Here is a 19,812-nt window from a genome sequence, read left to right as displayed (position 1 = left end):
GGGTAGGGGAAGGCAGCTCTGAAGGTTCATTCCATTTTAGTTCTGATTGTTGCTCCTCAAAGGGCCTCTTGTATGCAGCCCATGTCATCCAAACAGGTGCCAGAATATCATTTTTTGAAAATGCAAATTTTTTAAGGGAATTGCCATAATGGAAAAGGGACTTGTGAACACATCTGTACAAATGGAACCATCCCATTATTAATGGGAGATTTATTACTGGAGAAATCACTCTAGAACAGCATGGTACAAATTGTACTTTTATTTTAATTCAAGAGCCAAGCCTTGCATTAGAACATTGCTGAAGTTGTGCAGAAAGTAAATGGCACCCATGGGACTGTGGCATTCGACTAGACTGAAGGGCCTTAATAATCCAGTGCTCTAATAACAGTTAAGACAAAGTGTATGTAAGAGCTAATCTTGTCTTTTGCTTTCGTAATAATTTATGAATGGGAACCAAAAGTAGTTGCAATATGCTGGCATCGTTCTTAGTAGATGACTTTTTGAATCAGAAATTGAAGTTCACCAATTAACTTTTCAGAGTTTCTTTAATGAAAGATAGTAAAATAGGATATGTGTTTCCAGCAGGTTTCATTGCCACATACTGCTCTTAGGAGATTATACCCCCTACATAGATGAACCTTCAAGGAATGGTTGAAATGAAAATACCAGCCTATTGTTTTTATAACAATTTGGAATGGTTATAGAAGTGAGTATTTTTGATGGCTATTTGCTACTGTTGCAGTCATTATTTCAGTTACTTAAATAATATCAATTATATTGGACACTTTTCTTAGGTTTCATTGTTCATCTTTTGATACAAGGCACTCTCGGAACTGGGGATTTAGCTCAGTGGCGCAGCACTTACCAGGCAAGCATGAGGTTCTGAGTTCGATTTCTAGTACCAAAAAAAAAATCAAAAACAAAAATAAAAAGAGTACTTTGGTCCTTTTTCAACTGGAACAGATAGAAGACACTCTAGTTATTTCCTCTTTTTTGTGTGGCACTGTGGGCTGAATCCAAGGGCACTCTAGCACTGAGCTCTATTCCTGTAGGTCCCAGTCTCTTTTTTTTTGGACAGGATCTCACTGACTTGCCAGGCTGATCTTGAACTTGTAATCCTCCTGCTCCAGCCTTCTCTGAGTAGCTGGGACTGCTACACATGCCACTACCCAGCCTCTGCATAAGCCTTTTATATATTTTAAAAATATAGGTAAAGTTCTCAGAAATTAGCTGATAGCATTGAATAGTTTGATATAAATGATATTTACAGGGACTTGAAAATGTTCTTTTAAACCTATTTTTGGTTTTACAAAGCACTCCTACCCACCCCACACACCCTCGCTTCACCTTCACATTTTCTATTCAGAGTATCGGACTAGAATTTCAGCTCGGTGCCGCTTTCATCTAAGCATAGTAACGTTTTAGAATTGTGCACCCAAAGCAGTCGACATTTTATTATCCTTCTGTGTCACTGGAAAATCTTCAGACAGGCCTGGTTTTAAGATCGCACACTAGATGGCAGTTTTGTCATACCCTTCCGACTTCAGATGCGACCACCGTGTGAGCAGAACACAGGAGAGGCCGTCAGTGTTTAGTCTGCACTCAAAGGGTCTCTGTGTGACCAGTGCGGGCCCCGTGGACTTCCCGGAACATATGTTAGCAATTTAGCTGCAGACATTTATTTCGTTGTTTTACTGCTTGGCTCTTTGAGAAAGTGTTGGTGCCGGGTTATGGGTTGTCTGGATCATGTCAGAGGCCATTGGGGATCAAGTTCATGTGACAGGCCAGACTGAGCAGAGATGAAGTTGGAAGAGGTGAGGAGACTGACCCTGACTTTCAGCAGCAGCAGGTCCTTGCCTGTCTGTGGATGGGGGCCAAACGCCTGGGTGTTTAAATTTTACTCCAGCTGAACAAATAAAACACGTGGCCCATTTGGCTTTTTCATATTTCATCAATAGTTCACTTAGACTTCTCTGTTTTTCAAGAACTTACTTATCCCCTTTTGCTCCCTTAATGCTTTGTCCTATAGCCCTGTCCAGAAGAAGCGACATTGAAATCCTCGGCTACTGCATGCTACGGTGGTTGTGTGGGAAACTTCCTTGGGAAAAGAACCTGAAGGACCCCGTGGCTGTCCAGACTGCTAAAACAAAGTACAGCTTTTCAAGTATTTCATCATTACTGTAACAAGTCTGAAGGGTACCTTACAAGGATTCGATATCCCAGAATAGATCACCATTCATTTACATGACAAAGCAAATATATTTAATTTGAAAAAAAATTTAAAAACAATGAATAGACATAAAATCCATTAAGGGAACACCTATAAAATTAGATATACTTGCATTACAATGCAAAATATAGAGTGAAATGTCTGCTCCTTTAGAGAGTGTTTTCCAGAACTTAGATTCTAGGTGGTAGTGTGTGCAAGGAAGAGTATGTTCACATTAGCATCGTGCGAGTGTGTGGATGTAGTCAGAGTATGGTGTGACTGACAGTAACTGCAGAGCAGCAGTGTGGGGGTGGGGCAGACAGGGCTTGCATTTTTTGTGTAAAAACAACATATCTCTTATTTCTGCCTTGGGGAGAGTACGTTTCATTTTTTAAGGAAGAAACAAAAGTTGTATATAAGCTATTTATACGAGTTAGTCTTGTACATAAATGTTTTCAATAATCTGCATTCAATTTTTACTACTTAGATTCTATAAGCATTAAGCAGTAGGGCAGCCTTAGAGTCTGTTACTGTTTTTCACTTCTCTCACTGGTCAGGCGCATGAAAAAGCCAGCGGAAGTGGCACAGAGTAGCAAGTTTTTCATTATACAGAGATCTGCTTAATAACAGTTACCCACAGATACCAAAAACGTTAAAGCAGGTGAAGTTTTCCTTAGGATAAGTAACAACAGAAGGAAATAGAGGCTAGCGTATTCATGAAAATCAGTCTGCAGATGCAGTATAGTATCAGTTTGTAAGAAAGAAAGACTGTAGTGCGGGTCACATTTATAAATGCTGATATGTATGTATATATAAAATATATATGTATATGAAACATATCTCTACTTGGAATCTTGATCAGCGTAGTTTCTTACCCCAAACTAACACATTTACATAAGGCTGTATTAGAATTAATCAGTTATTTATCACAGTGATTAATGTTATTCAAGGAACTGACATAGTCCATACCACGTATCAGTTCAAAGCCTTGGTGTCTAACTTTCCAACTTAGTTTACCTTACTTGAATAATGTGCTTTATTTAAAGGCTAGCATTTTAGTTATAATGGTTATGTACATATTTTTGTATTAATAAGACTTACTAATGATTTTAGTCTTATATGCATATCTATTCATATATATGCATATATCTTATATGCATATCTATTCATATATATATGCATATATATATGAATAGATATATTCGTATATATAGATATATTCATTGTAGGAATCTGTACTGAATACATCTACATCATATGTATATTTACATATAATATGATACCATATAAATTATAAGGCTTTAATAAGTCAACTATAACTCCTCAGATAAACTGTAAGTTAAACTTTCAACATTTTCAAGCTTCTTAAAGTATGTAGTATGTGAGCATAATTTTTGGATCTACTGAGATTGTATAGCAATTTCCCCACCAGGGCATGATTGCATATTCGTCCATAACATTGTATCTTCTTTTACGCCCTTCCCCCTTACACATCTTAGATCAGTGCATTTACCATTGCTATTTTGCCTGTGCCTGAATTTGTGAATCGTACACTTATATCAGTCATTTTAGGTAGCTATTTATATATTTGTGGCTAAGGCAATTTAAGAGAGTTATACTTACTTAAAATACTAGAAAGTGCTTACAAATTTTGGGTTTTTTTTTAATATTTCTTTTTAACCTGTTTAATCATAAGTCAGCATAAAACATTACCCAGTGGAGAACAATATACATAAATAAATAATTCATCACTCTCCCATGGTAAATATCTGAGGAACAATATCCTTAAAATCCAGATGAAAATTTTGTATGAAGTTTTTCTGTTGCTTTTAAGAAATAATCCTGACCAATATCCCTACTTCTGCATTTCTGCATATATAAAATTTGTATTAAATTCCACATCAGGTGGGTAGGTGAGGCATGTAAAGTTGGTCAATGGGAATTGAGGCATTTCTTGCACTTTTATTTATCCTCCCATCTATTATAGGTGTGTGAAAAAAAAAATTGAAAGGCACAGTTTTGGTGATCTGCAGAATGAAAACAGTGAGTCATGGAACTGAAAACAAATTCATTGTGTGTCACTCCATTTTGTTTTAGTCTGCTGGCTGAGCTTCCTGAGTCAGTGCTGAAGTGGGCTCCATCTGGAAGCAGTTGCTGTAAGTCAAATGATAACTTCCACTTTCTCTTACATTTACAGGTCACCACATTTGTCACTCTTGTTCTGTAGCTTTTGCTTAACCTGTCCACTCCTATTCCACAGTGTGGGAGGAAACTCTTCAGGGTCACAGACAGGTTGCTAGAGAAGGAATATTCAGATCGTCTTGACTGTGGAACACAAGAACTCTGTGAGAATCGATGTCTGTGGTGCTGTAGGCTCTGCTGATCGTGCTTATTTAGATATACATTTTAAGAATCATGCACAAGCTTAATATTCAACTGCATCTGATATTTCTAGAATTAAGACATTCTGGTTTTGTTCTTCTATCTCTTGTTGAAAGAAGTGAGCCTAAGAAAAGACTACTTTCAATCAGTAATTAAAAAACCAAATCATTAAACACTTGAATGCTGTTTGGACTTGAGTTGATCTATAATTGAAGAGACAGATTTTTTTTTTTTATTTTTTGATTAGCAGAAGCATCTGATCTTGGGATTTGGAGGTATATTTCATAAATGGTTTTGTCATTCAAGTTTGTGTAGAACTTCTTGGAATTCTTTAAATAATAACATTGTCAATGTAAAATAGTATGTCAGCTTGGACTTACCCAAGTTCCTGTCATTTGTATGTGCATCGATGATATATTATCCAACTCTCATTTAATAATTGTCTTATAGAAAAGAGTCAGCTAGCTCTGCCAGTAGGCAGAGATAGGTTAGCAGGGTGAATCTTATTATCTGTCTATATTGGGAAACCTCAAGTTTAGCTTTTCACTGACTTCTGAAAGTAGATTTGTATACTGATCGTCAGATAGCCTGTGTCCATTTGCAAGTTGAAAAGTGGTTTTCTTAAACTTACATTTACAGCCCTGTTTTGACTAGAAACCAAAATTGTCATTAGTGAAGGAAATGAAAGAGAAACAACCCAGTTTTACTTTCTACCACCCCGTGGTAGGTCCCATCAGCTGCTTTCCCCTTTCTGTTTTGCTTTTCTTTTGACAGACGGCACTGAGCAAGAGATCTGTTCAGGGAGATGTGCTGGAGGAAGAAAATTTCTGTTTCTGTAACTGCACTAGTTCATCTGGCCAAAATGAAAATATTCCTTTTTGACTATTATTCTTATTAGCATTTTTACCAAGTCATGTAGTTTGTTTTATTTAGTGGGACAGAAACAAGGAGGGGTGAGGGAAATGTTATTTTTTTAAAGTTATATATCCCCCTTAGTTTTCTTGTTCCTTGTGTATAAAAGGTATAAAAGGTAACTGGTGTAGGATTAGAAAAGAAAGCCCAGTTGCCCTGGATTTTACGAGTAAATGTTTGTGGGCCAATATATATTCTGTGACACACCTGTCATTAATCTCACAGTTAAGATTTGAGTCATATGAAAACTGTGGATCAGAGGCATACCCGCTTCCTCTTTCTCCGTACAAACCATTTATTTGAGTTTATACTATTATTTATAAAATGCACATTTCTATTTCTGAAGCACCAGATATTGAAACTTTAACAAGAAATGAAGTTCTCTGAAGTTTGCAGGTTGTGCTTAGAAGCACAACAATGAAAATTAAAGGAACTGATTTACAAAAGGTTCATTACTGAGAAATTTTACAAAATGAAACAGCCAAGGAGTTTGCAGCATGCATGTCCAACTCAATGTAATAATAATTTCAAAAGTTTTTAATCTATTGAACTGATAGTAATGATACTTAATATTTCACTAGCTTAAAGAACAGATGATTCAGAAATACCATAATTTCATAGTACTCAATACTTTTGTTTTATAGCTTTGGAAATATGCTAGTAAATTTTTTAAAATGTAGTCAGTACGGAAAACCCAAATCTTGAAAGGCTAATATTTAAAACTGTACCACATCACAATCATCTAAGCTTCAGATTTATAATAATAAATTTACAACAGAGGTGGCACTTTTCATTTGCTATTTTTTATATCTCACTGGTCCTCGTTTTTGGATACTTGCATCCCATTGAGGTTTTGCATGCAGTTCCTATCAGTTGGTGGAGTTCCAGAAGTTTTCCGTTGTCTTCTCATGACACAGGAGAAATAAATATAACACCCAACCTGTCAGATGTCAGATACATGGAGTTTGTGTTCCCCAAAACCAAAGAATGTGTTCTAAGGAACAGCAGAGGTTAAGAGTAGGAAATATTTATTGAGCAAGAAAGATAGCTCCTGAGAGACGGGAGGGGACCTGAAAAATGGGTTGCCACAGACCCCATTTTACAGAGTAAGTTTTATAGAGCAAAATCACGAGGTGCATGCAGTGCGGGACAAAGTTGTAATGTGTTCGCATCTTTCATACGGACTCCCTCAGGTCCCTAGTCCTGTCTGACTGCCTATGCTATCTTTACCTATCTTAGCCATCTATCATAACAGTGACTAGTTTCAACATACTCAGCTCTCTCCTTCATTTAGGATATCATGGTTAGTAGAATATACATCAAATTTGACTTACAGGTCCATAAAACCAAAGAGCAACAGGATATGTATATTAAAATGGTAGTGGAAATAACTTAATCTTTTTTCTTTTGATCATACCTTCAGGAATTGGATGCCCCCCATGGGCTCCAGGGAATATCAGTTATAAACATGATGATAAAGCATCAGCAGTTGCTAGTTCACAAAGATTGGGTTGACTGAATGCTAGATAACAGAGTTTGATATGTCTCATAAATTAGAGAGCAAAAGAGTAGGTTGCATAATTGTTACATTGTCTTGAGGAAGAAACAGCCTACAGCCAAGAATTTTCATTTTTTCCTTAGCTTTATGTTTCGAGAAAATAGCTGTGGAGTCTATGGGGTGAAATGGTCACTTGGATTTTAACGGGGAGAAGGGGGAGGCTGGTCATCCCGTTTGGAGTTTTCCCCATAGGGAGTGAATGCAGCACCCCCGCAGTTCTCCATTTGAATGGAGGCAGGCCTGGAGGAGAGAGGAAGGCTCACTCGGAAATCACCCCTGCCAGCCCATGTATTTCTCCCACCACGGGATGTAAACAATTAAGTGACAAAGTAAGAGGGACTTGTTAGTGACGCATTCTTGAAGGCAAAGGCATATGTAAACATCGCTGAACAAATGGAAAGCTGCCAGATTTTACGCATAGGATTACTGTTCTCCTACGTTAATTTTAGATTAAACCTCTACCTGAAACAAAAATGCAAACACAAAACATTTCACTGAAGCTGTTTATAACTTTTGGTTACTAATTGTACTTGAATGTAAAAGCTGGCCGGCTGAGGGGAACATGTGGCTCAGTGGTAGAGCTCGACATACTTGAAGTCCTGGGTTTGATCTCCAGCACCACAAAAATTAAAATTAAAAAAAAACTCAAAAATAAAACTGAGTAGTCCATTTCCATTCTAGCGGAAGATGTTTTTACATTAGAGAAAAAAGTGAAGGTGAGAACTCTTCACCCTCCTGAACTAAAATCAACAAGACTGCTGTGAAGGCACAGGGCTGGCTGGCTCTGCGGGCGAAGGAGGTTGTGCAGCCCGGAATCAAGAATTGAAAGCACAGAATTCGGTCATTACTAAATGTAATGTTATAATGTTAAAATGAAAACCTAAATTAAAACTTGTAATGCCTTTTTTTCTTCCCTTGGCAGTCAGGTTTATAATAAGTAACAGTTGTTTTTAACTGAAGTTTTAAAAACATGTCTGAAGATGTCTGAGCTATTATTTTTGTGTAGTTCTTAGTAGCTGTACCTCATAAATCAGAATCGCTAACTATAATTTTTAATATTTGCCTCCTCCTTTATGATTAGTTCATTATAAATACATCAAATTATTTGTGAAAAATTACCAATTTGTCCCATATTTCAAATCTATAGGTCACTGTATTTGTCATTTTTAAAGTGCCTTTAATTGAGTTGTTCATTTTTAGTTTATTTAGGATACATGTATGAGAGAAGAGATTTTTAAAGCTATTAGAGTTTTGATAAATCTTGCCAATTATGAATGACGTAAAAAATTTAATACTTTACAGGTGAAATAGCCCAATTTTTGTCATATGTTCATAGTTTAGCTTATGATGAAAAGCCAAACTATCAAAGGCTGAAGAAAATTCTAAACCCAGGTGGAGTACCTTTAGGACCACTGGAATTTTCGGCTAACGGACAGAGTGTAAATGTGCATACCCCAACCAATCAAAAAGTAAGTAACAGAATCCTCGGGATCCTATATTATTAACTTCTATGAATCTTTTCTATCAAATGAAGTTGTTCTAGCTCTTAAAATGAGTCTCACAACTCAGTTTCTTTCTCATTATGTTTAATTTCTATTTCCACTAACTCAGCATCAGGAAGGCACGTGGGAAGTCCTTTTGACACATTGTCTGTCAAACAGTAGGGTCTGTGGCCTGCTGTATACTGTTGAGGAAATAACATGATGTCCTGATGTCCTAGGTCTATAACTATGGTGAAGTTAAGGGCCAGTCTGACTTGGTCCATGAGAGCCTGTATTTGCTTCTTTTCCTTAGGTTTTCTTTAATTACTCCCTCCTCTTTTTGTCGAGGAGTTTGGCCGTCGCTTGGTGCTGGATAATATTCCTTTTGTCTGCTGATATTTTAATCTATAGAAATAATTCTATGTGCTATTGCACATCTTCTTTTATCCTTGTATCTTTCAACAGACTCCCTCACACCAGCTTAAAAAAAAATGGCTAGAATGTAGAAACAATAAAACAATTAGGACTTTTTAAAAAGAGGTGGCATAAATCTGAAACTGCTGTTTGTAGCATTATTGGGCAGGCAGCTAAATGTCCATTTCTTTCTTGATTATCCATATGCAAAAAAAAAAAAAAAAAAGAAAAAGAAAAAAAACCAGTGTGGAAGGCGTATTTTCCTAATGCATGTACAATACGGGAGGGTCAGGATGCCATTCATTTTCAATACTGCTTATGAACTTTGGATCATCGCGCGTGTTCCTGAGCCAGGAATGCAGGATGCAAACTGATGTGACTGATAGGCTGCTGGATGAATGGTGAGTCAAGTATCAGTGCACAGATGGTTCTGATTTGCTGAATTTTGTAGCTGCCGCAACTGAAGACATAAAATATCCTTCTAGTCATAAATTAGCTCTTTGGAAGCAAAACCTTGGCACCAGAGCTTTACAACCTTCAATTAGTAGGAGAAGAAGTATTTGAATGACTGTGGTATTGACATCTGTAGGCCTGCATAGTAATCATTCCTAATAGAAGAGAATATCTGTTTGAGGAGGTTTTGCATGGCTAATTAACTACCAGTGAGAATATGTAATTTTTTCATGATCTCCTGATTGTCACCTTTCTCTCATGATACAATTACATTTTATTGTAGCAAGTGCCTCACAAACCAATTGTCAGCACTATTTACGTATTGCAGAAGGCAGAACAAAAGTTCATGTTTAATAAAAAGCCACTGGATTTTGATCTTGGTAATTACTGAGACTTATTGTAACAGTTTTATTGACTTCTGTATTTTTATCACTTTTCCAACAAAACAAAGAGCCATTTCCTTGACATAGTGTTTTCCTCCCAGTAATGGTCACCACTTAATCTACGTTCATTTAAATAGATTTTCTTCTCTTTCTGTAGTTTTTCAGTTTCATAAACTTAATTGAAATATAAAAGAAGCCATTTAAAAAACCAGTAACTATATCCATTCCTATAAAATTCTAATTATTATCTACCAGAATTTTCAGTTTCATCAAATTTGAAGAGTGTTTGTTTAATATGCAGAGAATAGAACATAAAACATTTTTCCAAGGAGCTTCCGTCAAAAATATTTTATTACTTTTGATTAGAACATTTTGGTTGTATGTAAAAAAGAAACACTTAAGAATAATATGCATTTTTAAACCCTGTTTCTATTAATAATGTGATCAGCTTGGATGTATAGATAGTAAGATATATTTCACAGCAGACCAATATTTATTAATGATGATTTCTCTGGTATTAAAAATGCATAATAATGACTATAAAATATATTTTCACATAGTATGGCTACACTTTTTAGTATCTTAATTTATATTTTTAAAATTTACAGATTTTATAATGCTGCAAAAATCAAACTTGAAAATATTCAAAAGATTAGTATGAGAGTATAAACCATTAATTTTTCCTGAATGATACAATAATATGATGATTTCCACAATAGATTGTTCCTATTAAATAGTAAGTTGGATCCACAATGAGTATCAACTACCTTGTCCCAAATTCCCTTTTGGTCTCAAACTCTGACAAGTGATTAAAAACATTTCTTGTTACTCAGGACAGTATATGGATCACTTTAGTTATTTAACGAACTAGTGAATGAATTCTGAACTTACTTTGTTGGGCAAAGATACCTAAAAAGAAGCTATTGGACCAAGAAAAACTATATAGATATAAATAAAATATTTCAAAGGAAAAAATTGTACTAAATTTTTAAAAAATTTAATCATCTCATTATAAGTGAAAGACTGAGGGAGATTTGGTGATCTTAACAGAAATATGTTTGCATTTGGTATTAGAAAGGAGCACACCACAATGAGGATCTCAGCAAAAATAAAGTGTCTTTTTGAAAAAACAAAAAAAATGAGGCATTCTTCCAATAAGAGATTTTACTAGGTATCATGAACTGATCTCAATAAATGAGTCCTCCTTTTGAAATCCTCAAATACTGTTACCGGAGTCAAATTGGAACTGAATTTTCATCAAGATTGTAGAAATACTGATTTTTTTCCCTTGAGTAGCAAATATTCTGGGGTATTTACATCAGTGAAAATGATGTACACATAACTGAGTCACTTGCTAGTGGTTCTGGCCGCCCCTACAGTTGCACTGTCCATCAAATTAAACCTCTGCTGTCAGGGTCACCATAGTCTGTCTGTGTCATTCAGCGAGATTTTGTTGGTGGTGGTGGTGCTGGGAATTTAACCCAGGCCCTTGCGCCTGCTAAGCGCACACCCTACCACTGACCACTTGAACTACACCTCCAGCTCCCTACTGGGATTTAATGTCCACATTCCAACGTAGAAAACCGTATTTTAGTAAGAGTGCTTATTGAGGTGAGCTAAAGCTCTAGAATTCTCAGATGAGAATGTTAAAGCCAAGATGGAAAACAGCTTGAAGGCTACAGTTCAGCCCTTGAATAAGCTACCTCTTAAAGAGCCGTAGATCATTTATGTTTTATCACTGTATTCCCTCATTATGGTGATTGAACCCATATTGTAGTAGTGGAGATATTTGGACATGAGTCACCCATCCTTCCTAAATGCTTTATCTAAATCTTCAAGCTCTCCTACATTTCAGATAATAAAAGTTTGGTTTTTTTATTCCCCTCAATTTGAATTCCTCAGCAAATCCAGGGATGAATGGATTACTGAAGAAGAAATCTTTGTGTAGAACTTACCTGTTTGTAGAATTCTTTGTTGAACTTTAAATCTCAGACTAGGCCTGTGAACTTATCTTCCTGTTTATTTTCTGTATATGAGGAAAGTGGAATACATATTCTGATTAGAAGCATATTTTTGATCTATTAATTTTTAGGAGTCCAGAAGTGTTCTTGATTTTATAGGTCAGTGTGAAGTTCCATTGGAAACTACATAAAAGCTACCTCATGTGGATAGCTGCTTTTCATGAAAATGACTCATACTTGAATAGTGTCCTTCTGTTCGATTACGTGGGATGCCTAGTATTTCCTGAATTTGTTTTTGTAGCTATGGGGAAAAGAAAGTTGTACTCTTTACTATAAGAAGTAGACTTAATCACCTTATGTTATTCTTATAGGTTTACCTAAAAATAGAAGTTTCCCACGAAGTAGATATCATTCTGTTTATTACCTAAAGGTGCTTGTGGCGGTGCAGCTCAACCATCCGCCCACTCATAGCTGACCCAGGAAGCATCATCTCTTCCAAGAGGCCCTGCAGAGCCTGAGTACATTATGCCAGAGGCTCCCAAGGCAAAAATTGGTACCTTAAATGTTTAGCATACAGGAGACACTACAAACCTTTATCGTATCTCAACTAAAAATAGAACTATTGTCTAGTCCAGCAATCTCATTTCTGGGTGTGTCCTCAAAGGAAAGGAAGTCACGATATGTGAGAGGTCACAGCACCATGTTTACTGCAGTGTCACTTACAATAGCTGAGACGTGGAAGGAGCATGGTGTCTACCGATGAGTGGTCACGAGGATGTCAGGCTAAGTGAAACAGGCCGGGGGAGGAAGACAGATGCTGTAAGGGACTGCGTATATGTGGGATCTCAAAGAAGAGATGAGACTGAAAGCAGGGCAGAGAACGTGGTGGTTAGAGACTGAGTGTTGGGATATTGATCAGAGCATACAAACTTTCAATTATAAGATGAATCAGTTACAAAATCTAATATATATTACAGTGAGTGTAGTTAATACTGTATTATATACTTGAAATAGGCTAAGGGAATAGATGTTACACAAAAATGGTGATAGATGTGTTAAATGAACTGGATTGTGGTAATGATTTCACAATATATAACATATATCAAAACATTTTGTAGCAGGCATAGTGGTACACACCCATAATCTCAGTACTCAGGAGACTGAGGCAGGAGGATCACTGCAAGCTTGAGGCCAGCCTGGGCTACATAGTGCAAAGGCAGTTTGGACTACAAAGTGAGACCCTGTCTCAAAAAACAAACAAACATTTGGTGTACTATGTATCATTTTTGTCTGTTATATCAATGAAAATAGAGGAGAATCTCAACTAACCTTTTATATTACCTAGCCTGTTTTCACAGTGACTGCCCAGGCAGCTTTAAAAGGCTAAAACAGCACCGACTTTGTGGGAGAACCTTTGATTTACATGAGTGGTGTGATGTACATTTACTCCTAAAATAACCATGGGCAGAGTACCTCAGAAAATGGTGACCCATCAATTTTCCAAGGAGTTTGAAAGGGTTGAGTAGTGAAAATAAAAATCCCTGTGGGATTAGGAAACATTTTGATTTTGCAGCTACTGAAAGGCAGTGGTTTTGCCATTCTTCGATAAGCTGAGGCACAGGAGGGAGAAAGAATGGTGTTGTGACAATTCAGACCCAGCCATGAAACACCAGCGTATTTTAAAGGGGAGGAATGAACACACTTGGCAGTAGAACCTAAAAATCGAGAGACTACAAATTAAGGGTCTGTTTGCCCAGCCAATGTAATTTATCCTCTCTTGGCACTGGCTACTCCATTATTTCCCCTCATGCTGTTCATGTCTTTGGCTCCCTATTTAACCCCTGAAAAGGGTGAAGACACTTTCAGCTGCTGTAAACATGAAGCTGCTGAGCAAATACTTCACATAAGAACCTTCACTGTAGCTTTCAGTCTCCCAACTGTACTGTAGGGTCTGCTGTCTTGGTTACTTTTTTCTCATTGCTGAGACAAAATACCCAATGCCCAAAATTAAGGAAGGAAAGGTTTATTTAGCTCACAGTCTGCGGAGGTTTCAGTCTATACTTGGCTGGCTCCAAGGCAGAGTGGCACATGGCAGAGGTCAACGGTTTGTGGCGACAGAACAGCAAAGCAACCAGAGCAAAAGGGAGGAGCAGTGGCAAGCAGCCTCTTTCCCTTCTTTACAGTGTATGCAAACTACCTGCCCCAGGGCGGGTGTAGCACTCACACTCATAATCCCAGCACTGGACCATGGATCCATCATAAACTCTAGAATAGAAGCCCACCCAATGACTGCATGAGGCTTTGGGGGGACATTCAGACACAAACCGTAACATCTGCCCTTCTGTTTCTGTGTCTCTTCGAGGTTATTGAGAATCAGTCATCACCCAGATAGCACCATGGTGTGGGGAGGGAAAAAACCTTAGAGACAGCAAGCTTGCTGTAGAAGTTAACCTCTGGTACTGCTCTGCAGTACTAGATGACACAAACCATTGCTTATCTTGCTCAAAGGTTAAACTACCTGCACACAAAGTAAGCAACATCATAAACTCCTTTTATACTTTCACATTAATTGGACTCACTTCAGTGATTGAAAACGATTTTAATTAATAAGAATTTAAATTACAGAGATATACTGAATCCACTTCCAGCAAAGGTTAATAATGAATTCATGTACAGTTTCAAAAGTGACAATTTTCTGTACAGATGTTTTCGGTAAGCAGGTATCTATAGAGATGATTCCTAAAGAGTGTGTGACAGTGACGCTAGTTTTAATTGGTTTTGTCCCATTGATGAGAAGGGTCTGCATCTTGCCAACTACTGTATTTTTTATAATGTCCACTGTTAAGTTCCTGTTTGTTTGCTAAAGCGTGACAAGTTTAGTGTTTTCAAGAATTTGGGCATGAATCCATTTTTTTAAAAAAAGAAATGTCAAAATTTTTCATTATGTATTATTACCCTATACGAATAGGTTGATTCAAGAAAGGCTGCAACAAGACAAGTTGATCAGATACAAAATAAGTTGAAAGAAAAAGCCCACTCTGAGAGAAGCGCTGAGTCCTTTGCCACAGGGAGAAAAGTGCACAAAGAGGACAAGCTGATTGGATTGACGAACAATGAAGTAGTTCAGGTGAGAGGGTTGGTGGTGTTTTCTCTTACTGTTACATTAGAATGTGCCCTTTGGGAATAAAGATACTTTATTTTTTCCTGAGAGCCAAGGTTGTTTGGTTTTGTTAAAGGAGAATAGATAGACAATATCCTATCAAGCTGATAAAATCAAAGCAGCCAACAGCAGTCACTACCAAAACAGAACAACTGTGTGCACATTTGCGTACAGATCTGATTGCTTTATCCTAAGAATGAAGTGAAGTGCACTTAAGTTTCCTATGCCATCCATTAGCAACTCTTAACATACACATTCTGTGCTTTTTGTTGGTTCCCCAAGTCTGACCTTTACAGTCAGATGTAAGTGAGGTGTTTTCCTGTCAGTAGGTTGTATTTTAAAATGATGTATTTTTGGCATCATCAGATCATTTGGGTAGACAGTGACTCACCTTTTGCAGATGATTCATTCAAGCAGTAGCAAACATCCTTCTAAACTGAACATTTTTGAGAAAGAGATGCATACAATATATTTGTATCTAGAGTGAAAAAATGTTTAATTTTGTCCAAATGGCCAAATTTTATGTGATTTATCTACCATCATTTATCCCAAATGATTTGAAGTAGTTTACAATATGAAACAGGATAATTTAATATCCCCACCTTTTACACCTTCTGTCCAAGAAAAATTGATGCATCAGGCAGGTGGGAGGTTAATCACTAAACTGAGTGCTGAATTTGGCTTTGAACTTCTTGGCAGCCAACACAAAATTAAACATAGTAGTCACACATTTCTCATCCAGCCAGCAAGCATACAAGTTTATTCAGAGAGAAAGGCTTTAGTGCTGACAGACATTTTTTCATTTATTCTGATACAAACTAATAGTAGTGTTTATTGTCTTATTTTAAATTTACATAATGAAATCTACTTTAAATGGGCATATTTTATAGCTCCCATTTGTAAAATTAAAGACAAATTACTGCATGGTGACAAAACTTAGAGATTCTAAATCTTTATTGAAAAAGGCTTTCTCAGCTCTTAGCTATGTGTCAGAAACACCTAGAGTAAGGAGAGACTATAAAAATATTGGTACTTGTTTCAAACTAAGAAGTGAACTCATTTTGACGAGTCTGACAGTAGAAATTGTGGTCCCAATTTTATCATTCTAGAAAGTCCTTTTCCCAGTCAGTGTTCTTCCTCCTGAGCAACCTCTGTTCTGACGTTTTGACTCTCATCTCTTGACTAGTTTTGACACTTCTAGATTTCGTATGTATGCAGTCATATATTGTACATTACTCTGTCTAGATTCTTTCTTTCAGCCTGTTTTTGAGATTTATCAGATGTCACGCATGTATCAATAATTTTTATCTTTTTCATTGCCAAATAGTACTCCATTGAATAACATAATTTACATAACTTACATTTTCCTATTAGTGGACACCCAGGCTGCTTCAGGTTTCTGACCTACGTAAACGTAGTTGGTATAAACATTCTGATCTAAGTCCTTCTGTGGACGTGTTCCACTTCTCCAGAGATGTGGAATTGCTAGGTCACAGGCTAAGTTGATAAAAGAAAAAAAAAAACCTGACAAATATTTCTTGAAAGCTACTGTATCATTTTATACTCCCTCCAATAATGCACAGGTGTTTTGGCTGCTCATCTTCCTCTCTAACATTTAGTTTTTTGTCTTTTAAATTGTAACTATTCTAATGTGTAGGTTAGCATCTCATTGTGGCTGTGGTTACTTACCTGATGAATGACTTGGAGTACTTTGTTACATGTTTACTGGCCATTCTCCTCCTGTGAAAGGGCTTCCCAAGTGTTCAGACACATTCTTGTATTGGACTTTTCATTATTAAGCTACAGTCGCCGTTTATAGATATTCTACATAAGGCTCCTGTCAGGTATCTGTAGGGTGGGCGGTCTGCCTTTCATTTACTTAATGTGATATCATTTTGCTGAAAAGAAATGTTTTAGATTATTTGTCATTTTTACTTGTAAGTTCAGCTTTCAGTTTTCTTTAATAGTTTTTTCTTTATAAGTAAACCTAAGAAACTTTTGCCTTTCTCAAGATCACAAAGTTATTTTGTTAAATATCCTTTTAGAAGGCTCATAGTTCAGCTGGCATTTTTGAGTCTAAGACCTGTCTCAAATCATCTCTTGTGTATGGTGTGAGGTCAAGGAAGAGGTTGATTCTTTTTTGTAGAGATATGCAGTTGTTTTATTGCACCAGCATTGTTGAAAACATTTTCCTTTCCAACTCAAATTTTTTGGAACTGTTTTTTAAAAGTCAGCAAAGTGTATAAGTGTAGGCCTATTTCTGGACTCTCTTGTTTTCTTCTGTTTGTCTGCTCTACCAGTACTACACTGCATGTATTACTGTAGCTTTACAGGAAGTTCTGAAATTAGGAACACAAGCCCTTCCATATTTTTTTCTTTCAAGAATGCCTGGGGCATTTTAGTTACTGATCCTTTCTGTGACAGTTGAGTTTGTCAGTTTGATTGGTTTGGGGGTTGCCTAGGGGATTGGTAAACAGTCTTGTGGGTGTGTGTTCGGGCGGCCCTTTCCTCTCCGGCTCTGTCCCCTGCTCTGCTTCTGGGCGGCCCTGAATTGAGCAGCTTTGCCCTGCTGCATACTTCTACTGTGAGGTTTCTACCTTGGAGCTAGCTGGTCATGGACTGCAATCTCTGAGTCAGATAAACCATTTACTCCTTTGAGTCGTGGGTGTGGGCTGTTTCGTTCCATCATTTACTCCTTTGAGTCGTGGGTGTGGGCTATTTGGTTCCATTAACAGGAAAGCTGACTGATGTACCCACATAAAACTGAAAAACAGTTGTTGCTTCTACAAAAGAAAAGCACAGTGGAATTTTGATGAAGTATATTAAGTGTAAAAGCCAATTTAGGGGGCACTGGCATCCCAGTGTCTTTGAATGCATGAACCTGGTACTTCTTTCCATTATATAAGTCTTTAATTTCTTGCAACAAAGTTTTATGTTTTCAGTATGGATGACTTATACATCTGCCATTAAAATGCTCTCTAGATAGTCTACTTTTTGATCTATTGCTAAAAAATCTAAAAATTCTTACGTTCCAGTTATTTGTTGCTAGTACATGGAACTAGAATTTTTGTATTGATCTTTCTTGTGTCCTGAAACCATGCTAAACTCATTTATTAGTTCAAATACTTTTATAGATCCTTAAGATACTTTACATAGTTGATCACTTTCAATTCTTTTTCTTCAACATATGTGCCTTTAATTTGCATTGGTGTTATTTTTGTTTTTTTCCTCTTGAATCTGTTAGCACTTCTGGTGCTATACTGAATAGAAATTATGAGAGTGGGCAGCCTTGCCTCATTCCGGCTTGTAGGAGGAAAATAGTCAATGTTAGCTGTGAGTTTTTCCTTTAGCACATCAGACTAAGGAAATTTCATTGCCTTTGTAGTTAAGATATATTGAAACATAAGTTTAAACCTGGAATAGATTTGAAATTCTTTTTTGAGGTCTACCAAGGTAATCATATGATTTTTCTCCTTTACTAGTATGATGAATCATACTAATTTTTTAATATTAAATCAAGTTTTTATTTATCAGACAAGCCTACTTAGGATGTGTTCTACTAAATTCAGTTTGGTATACTTCAGCTTAATTCCTGCTAAATTTCAATTCTAGTAAGGAGTTTTATATTGACATTGATTAAAAAAGTGTTTAGTTTTCTTTATTCATAATATCCTTGCATGGTTTATTTCTAGGATTATGAATTGAGTTGAAGTACCTCTGTTTTCAGAAAATATTTTTCTAAAATAAGTCTTCCTTAAATGTTGGATTGAATTTAGCATGGAAACACTGTAAATTGAGTTTTGTTGCAGGATAGTTCTTAATTGTGAATTTACTTCAACAGACATGCTGATCACTAGAGTTTCATTTTCTTCTTGTGTCAGCTTGATAATCTGTAGTATACAATGTGTTAATCTGTTGAATTTATTGTCACTAAGTCAGTATTTCTTGTCATCCTCTTAACATCTGTAGTATCTATAGTGATACTCTTCATTCATTCCTACTAATTGTAACTTTTTTTTTTCTTTTTTCTGTAGTCCAAGGATGTAGTATTTTCAAGGATCTTTTCAAAGACTGATTTTTGCTTTTGCTTCTATTTTGATGGATGTGTTTTCTGTTTCACTAATTGCTTATAATTTTCTTCTGCATATTCTTGGATAGTCTCTTTTTTCAAGATTCATAAGATGAAAGAATCTTTGATTTGTAGCATTTTTTCCTTTCTAAAATATTAAGCCATGCATTAACTGTATTGCACATATTTTCCCATGTTGTGTTTTCATTATTATTTGATTTAATGTATTTCAACTGAAAATACTAGAGCTAATAAGTGGATATAGGATGGTTCCAGGACATAAATTCAATATAAAAAATTATATTTCCACATACTAGCAATAAATACCTAGAATATAAAATTTGTAAAAATCAATACAATAAAAAAGTGGAATATTTTGGCACATGGATTGTTTAGAAGTATGTTAAATCCTAGATACTTTTGAGATTTTTCTAGGAATTATTTTGTTATTGATTTCTAATTTAATTTAATGTTCATCAGAACATACCCTGTATTATTACAAACTTTTACAATTCATTGAATGTTATTTTGTTTTTCAGCAAAAGTCATAGCTTGGCAAATGTTCCTTGTATACTTCTTAAAGAGTTCCTTGTGTACTTGTATGAATGTACTTATATCTTTATACTTGTATACTTTTAAAGAATATTGAACTATTTGACAATGTTATTCAGATTTTTGTTGTTATCACTTATTGATAGAGAAATTTAAACATCTTCAATTTAAAGTGTGAATTTATCTATTTCTCCTTTAGTTCTGTAAGGTTTGCCTTCATGGCTTTTGATGACCTGTTTTTAGGCACATATAGACTTAGGAATGCTGTATCTTCTTGG

The 19,812-nt window shown here is 36.1% G+C and overlaps 1 protein-coding gene across 1 annotated transcript in view; it reads left to right on the top strand.

Moving 5' to 3' along the window:
* Positions 1-19,812, top strand: part of Vrk2 (vaccinia related kinase 2) — a gene marked incomplete at its 5' end in the record, with an annotated part of 90,680 nt that overhangs the window by 62,108 nt on the left and 8,760 nt on the right. The window contains 4 exon segments of the mRNA XM_013514668.1: positions 2,030-2,150; positions 4,307-4,365; positions 8,364-8,530; positions 14,722-14,880. Of these exon segments, the coding sequence (XP_013370122.1) occupies positions 2,030-2,150; positions 4,307-4,365; positions 8,364-8,530; positions 14,722-14,880 (506 nt within the window).

This window comes from Chinchilla lanigera, unplaced genomic scaffold (assembly GCF_000276665.1).
Source record: "Chinchilla lanigera isolate Chin_1 unplaced genomic scaffold, ChiLan1.0 scaffold00023, whole genome shotgun sequence".
NCBI lineage: Eukaryota > Metazoa > Chordata > Mammalia > Rodentia > Chinchillidae > Chinchilla > Chinchilla lanigera.
Note: the sequence above shows the minus strand (reverse complement) of the source record. Positions and strands in the feature narration are given on the sequence as shown.